General features: G+C 34.1%; 2 protein-coding genes across 2 annotated transcripts; one reads left to right on the top strand and one right to left on the bottom strand.

The window, feature by feature from the left end:
* On the top strand, positions 1 to 2,116 carry LOC102624119 (protein trichome birefringence-like 42). Its single transcript, XM_006477771.4, has 5 exons — positions 1 to 542; positions 807 to 978; positions 1,063 to 1,238; positions 1,406 to 1,564; positions 1,688 to 2,116. The coding sequence occupies exons 1-5, from the start codon at positions 235 to 237 to the stop codon at positions 1,980 to 1,982; spliced, it is 1,110 nt and encodes a 369-aa protein (XP_006477834.2). The 5' UTR covers positions 1 to 234; the 3' UTR covers positions 1,983 to 2,116.
* Positions 2,117 to 3,003: 887 nt separating this feature from the next.
* Positions 3,004 to 5,253, bottom strand: LOC127900586 (putative pentatricopeptide repeat-containing protein At1g12700, mitochondrial). Its single transcript, XM_052435742.1, has 4 exons — positions 4,433 to 5,253; positions 4,285 to 4,376; positions 4,093 to 4,165; positions 3,004 to 4,032 (listed from the first exon to the last, which is right to left on the bottom strand). The coding sequence occupies exons 1-4, from the start codon at positions 4,769 to 4,771 to the stop codon at positions 3,769 to 3,771; spliced, it is 768 nt and encodes a 255-aa protein (XP_052291702.1). The 5' UTR covers positions 4,772 to 5,253; the 3' UTR covers positions 3,004 to 3,768.
* Positions 5,254 to 5,878: the final 625 nt, after the last annotated feature.

Raw genomic sequence — 5,878 nt, forward strand, 5'->3', positions numbered from 1 at the left:
TTAAAACATGTAAGTCACGGGTCCAAAACTGTAATCTCCTCACACATGTATTTGGTCCCCCACATGTCCAATCTCTCTGGATTCAGCAATAAAAACATAAAATCATGTTACCATAAACGAACCTTAATGCAAAATCTACCAAACAGTTAATTCTGATGCATAGATATACACTTGTATATGTGTGTGAGAGAGATATATTACCATTAATCAACTCAAATTCTGTAAAATTTTCAGATGGCTGATGCTTGGCCTGGTATCTTTTATCATCTTTTCTTTGGGTTTCTACTAGCTACCCTTAAAGCCAAAGTGCATGCAAATTTGACTCACAGTTATGGTATTATTACAAGGACGGAGCAGAAGCAGCGGCACAAAAATGGCTGCAGTTATTTTGAAGGGAGTTGGGTTTATGATGATTCATACCCACTTTACAGTTCATGGAATTGTCCATTCTTAAGAGGAGGATTTGATTGCCAAAGAAATGGTAGGCCTGATAAGAAGTATCTTAAATACAGATGGCAGCCTTCTGCTTGCAACCTTCCAAGGTGACGAAAACTATTCCTGTTGTCTGTTTGTTTGTTGGTTTCATTTTTTTCATATGGCTTTAATAAAAAGACACAGATATACAATTACATTTTTTTAAAAGGTAAAAAAGATAATAAAATCTAGATAAATTTTTTAGTCCCTATCTTCTTAAGATTTAAATTCAGGTGGTCAATAAAATAAAACTGCTTAAAAATTACTCGATTAAGTACCCGAGCACAAGCAAACACCCGATTGTTGATCTTTTTGGTTGTATGATCAAGTAGGTTCGATGGTCGAGATTTCTTGGAGAGATACAGAGGGAAAAAGATTATGTTTGTTGGGGACTCTCTCAGTAACAATATGTGGCTATCACTAGCATGCATGCTTCACTTTGCTGTCCCTGATTCCAATTACACAATTTCTCAGAAAGGCCTGCTTTCTACATTTTTTCTCCAGGTAGGCTTTCCATATATATAATAAATACAAGTTGTTTTCATATTAAATAGATCTTGATTACAAACTAAGTTTTTGTATTTGCAGGAGTATGAGACCTCAGTTATATGGTTAAAAAATGGATTCTTGGTGGATCTTGTTCATGATAAAATTGGCAAAATTCTGAAGCTTGATTCAATCAGCACTGGCCATCAGTGGCTAGGAGTGGATATGTTGATCTTCAACACTTATCATTGGTGGATCCACACTGGAAAATCTCAAAAGTGTGTCATATATTTTTAACTATACAACTATTGTTGTGTGTGTATACGTACATATATATATACACATGCACTGTATCAAAAACCTAAAGCATACGTGAAAAGTTTTACCTTACAGGTTACAAGTCTGATAAGCAGAGAGTTAACCTATTTTTGGTTTTTGATGGCAGATGGGATTACTTTCAAGTGGGAAGGAAGATTTTTAAACAGATGGATCGTATGGAAGCTCTGAAGATAGCATTAACAACTTGGGCTAAATGGGTGGGTTCTAACATTGATTTTTCAAAAACTAAAGTCTTCTTCCAAGGAGTTGCAGCAGTTCATGTCGAGTAAGACCGATATATATATATATATACACACACCAGCAAAGACTATATATCAAAGACTCCAGCGCAATGTTGTAAGTTTAGACAGGTTACCAATTAATCGATCTCTGTTCTTCTCCAATTCAGTGGCAGGGAATGGGGAGATCCAACAGCAAAGGGTTGTGATGGACAAACTGAACCCATGAAGGGACCAAAATATCCAGGCCCTGCTCATCTTGGAGAAGCTGTTGTAAAGAGTGTAATAAGTTCAATGGCCAAACCTGCTTATTTGCTTGACATTACACTGCTAACTCAACTGAGAAGAGACGGCCACCCTTCTGTTTACACTGGCAGAGGCAGCGCTTTTGATGACTGCAGCCATTGGTGTCTCGCTGGTGTTCCAGATACTTGGAACCAGCTACTCTATACAGCTTTGATTTAGAAGCAATTTTCTGGATTAATTTTCTTCATCTATACAATAAGCAAATATTCCCAACAAGCATTTTTCTTGGTTTTGTTCATTCTTATTCTACCTTTGGAGATCAATACAGTGTCCATGGATTCAAATTTGTGAAAGATTGAGATAGCAAATTGGTTCACTTTATTTTGAAGAGAAATTGATGCAATGCACTTCGATTTTTTAACAATTTTAAGCGTGTAGAATAACTATAACTCATTTCATCTCATGAAAGCAGCATAACAATTCTAGTCGCTAACAAGTTCATCTCAATCCTTGAACCTCAAAACTAGCAAATCTCATTTCACAAATTGATTACTACAATTGATCTATTTTTATTATTTACCGTTTTTAATAAGTTTTTGCATCAGTCATGGAAATTACCTCATGAGCTACTGCCCAGAATAGTACAACACACCAACTCAAAGATTATGACTTGAAGAAGAAACATTGCACACCAGAAGAATTGCACCATACCATTTTAAAGAGCATAATTATCAAATTTTCACAACCCTGGGTACCAAAGGCATTTTCTTGTCAACCTCATTTTACCGATCAAAACCTAACACAACTTTTGACTCCGAGTATTATAAGAATGAAGTTTTCAGTCAATCCAGTTCATGACTCTAACAAGATTCTGAAATGTAATAACATGTAGAGCTCTAATACCATAAACACAATGTAATTGCCACTAATTAACCTATCAGAATCTCCTAAGGCAGATATTCATGCCCATAAAAGAAAGAAAAAAAGGACATCAAGGAAGCAAAAAATCATTGGGAAACAATCTCAAGAAAAACACATTTCACATAAGCAATACCATGAGGTCACATAAGATACACACATGCCACTCATCATAATCACTGCATTCCATTCAATTTTCTGTATTTGTAATAAGAGTTTTCTCCACAACTGTAATTCAGAAGCCCAAGTGTTTCATCCAGTTGAAAGCAGTATAACAATTCTACCAACCATTTCACATGATAACAAAGCTAAATTCCAAATATTGAACCACAAAACAAGTAAAACTCATTTCATAAAGTAACTACGACAATAAATACACATTTCAAGAAAAACACTGGTTCTAGAGATTTAATTTTATAAACAGAATAGAATATTTCACCAACTCACAGCTTACGAGATGCAGAAGAAGGTTGAAAGAATGCATATATATGCCTTTGTAAAACTGACAATTACTCATGCTCTTTTAGCAAGCTTACCAATTCAAGAAGTCATGCAAATTTCTGCAGATAACCAATCTAAATTCAATCCATCCCATCAGCTTGACAGTTTAAAGCCAACCTCAAAACAAGTTCTCCATTGGCCTCATAAGAAGTTTCTTTCATCATGTCGATGGCTCATGAACAGGAAATGAAGGTAGCAAGTCCAGACATTCACGATATTTTCAATCCGTTGCAAGTGATTCCACGACTATGGAATATAGATGTGCATCCGGCATCACATTTCCCTCTTTCATTTTGTGAAGAAGCTCAACCGCTTTTTGCATCCTGTTATTTTACAAGAAACCGCACATACCTGTATCAGATGTGACTGCATTTGGAGCACGATCATTTCTATCCACAAACAGTAACACATCATTCACCGTTTCTAGTTGTCCTTCTCTACCGAGCCCATGATCATGATGGTATGTGTTACAACATTTGGAACCAACCTATGATGAGGCAATTTGTGAAATAACTACCATGCCTTTTCCAATCTCCTTGCTTCACAAAATCCACCAAGAATGCAATTAAAGATTTCAATGAAGAATTTAAACTTGCAGTTTTAAAAAAATTATTGAAAAGTTCCAATGCCTCTCAAAGATAACCATTCTTACAAAGACCATCAATTTGTGCAATATATGTCCTTGAATCATGACAACCTTGTTAGATTTCATCCAATCAAACAGTTTACGGGCATCTCCAACCCTACCTACCTGAAAGACGCCAGTTAACAAGGTGTTATAAGTAACAACATCAGGTCTAATCCCTTTTGAAACCATTTCCGTGTACAAACTTATTGCTTCCTCTACTTTCTACCTTTTGCAATGCTCATTGATCGAGATACTGTAGCTAACAACACTAGGTCTACACACCTTATTCATCATTGAAATAAAGAGGTTCATTGCATCAGCAATTCTACCTATCAAGTGAAACCCATCCAACAACCTGCTGTAAGTGACTATATCAGGATGCACATTTCTTTGTATCATCAATTCTAACATTTCACTTGCTTATTCTACCTTTCCGTTCTTGCATAATACATCGATCGTCACACCAAATGTTACCACATGGGTTGTACACCTTGATCAGTCATCTCAACAAACAAATGTTTAGCCACATCCCAATTAGCAACACAACAAAACCATGAATTAAACAGCTGTAACAATCACATTTTGATAAGTCATGTTACTCTTCATTTGCCTTGTCTACTTAACCGTCTTTCCGAAGACCATCAATGATCCTACCATAAGTAACAACATCAGGCTTACAAATAACACCTGATTTATCATTCCTGTTGATCATCTCTTCATGCAAGTTAAGTGCAAGAATTGTATTGCCTGTCTGACACAATCCTTTAATCAAAGTGCCATTTGTAATGATATCAGGACTACAGCCAAAAGCAACCATTTTCTTAAACAGTTTAGTGGCTTCTAAAATCCTTATCTCTGTACAAAATCCCTTAATCAAAGTAGTAAAAGTCATAGCATCTGGGGCAAAAACCCTCCTCAAGATGCTCCCAAAAACCAAAAAACCATCGGAAATACTACCCATATTGCAAAAAGCAACTATTCAAAAATGTTTGGTAAAGTCAAATCAGGCATCAACCCAGCTGAGTTAAACCTCCAGTAAAGCGAGAAAACAGTATCATAATGATTTTTCTTAAACAAGTGCAGTAAATAAAAAAGTGAGAGATGACAAAGGAGGTGGGGATTTCAGACGAATCATGTAATCAAAGAAATCAAGTGATTCGTTCAAAGTGAAGTTACCTGATTTGCAATTCTCATTGAGGAATTTAGAAAGTGTAGCTTGGTTTTGCCGTTTTTCGAAACAAAGAAGAGAGATTATTTCTGGAATCAGAAGATGAGAGGCTCCGGAAGTGAGTGAGAGAAGATGTTAGCTTACAGTTTAAAGCTGTTTTTGAAGAAGAAGAACGGAATGAAATTCTGTGAAGCATTGCAGTCCGTTGATTTTGTGAGATCAAATCAAATGCCCCTCTGTTAGACGCAGAGACATACAGTAATTAGAATATGGATATGGTATGTATTAATTATTAAAACAAAATAAAAAAAAAATCGTTAAGAGAAAGTGAGTATCATTGCACATGTTATTTTACACAATAAGTTTTGTACCATGATTTTATTAATCTAATTATGGGATGTCAATCAATAAAATTATGATACGTAATGGATTGTGTACAATTACGTACATGATTACATGCTCAATCAGATTTATTTCAAAATTTAAAATCTATTTAGATAGTGTTTACTTCTCAAATGAGAGTAGGAATCTTGTTATTAAAAATATAGAGTGTGAGTAAAAGTCGATTATTTATTTACATTGAAATTGAAGTATAGAATAAAAATCAAAATCTCATTTATGGGTTTACTTTATTTTGGATTGGAAATAAATTATTTCAAATTATTTTTACTCATATTAGAAGAATTTTAATTACAAAGTGAATAAAAAATATATTTGTCAAATAAAAATATTTATTTTATAATAATTTTAATTATATAAATTAATAGTAATTATTAATATTTGTTAATTATGTAAATCACAAGTTTTTATTAATTTTAATCTTAACTATGTAAATTAATAGTAATTATTAATATTTGTTAATTATGTAAATCACAAGTTTTTATTAATTTTAATCTTAAC

The sequence above is a fragment of the Citrus sinensis genome, chromosome 3, assembly GCF_022201045.2.
Source record: "Citrus sinensis cultivar Valencia sweet orange chromosome 3, DVS_A1.0, whole genome shotgun sequence".
Taxonomy (NCBI): Eukaryota; Viridiplantae; Streptophyta; class Magnoliopsida; order Sapindales; family Rutaceae; genus Citrus; species Citrus sinensis.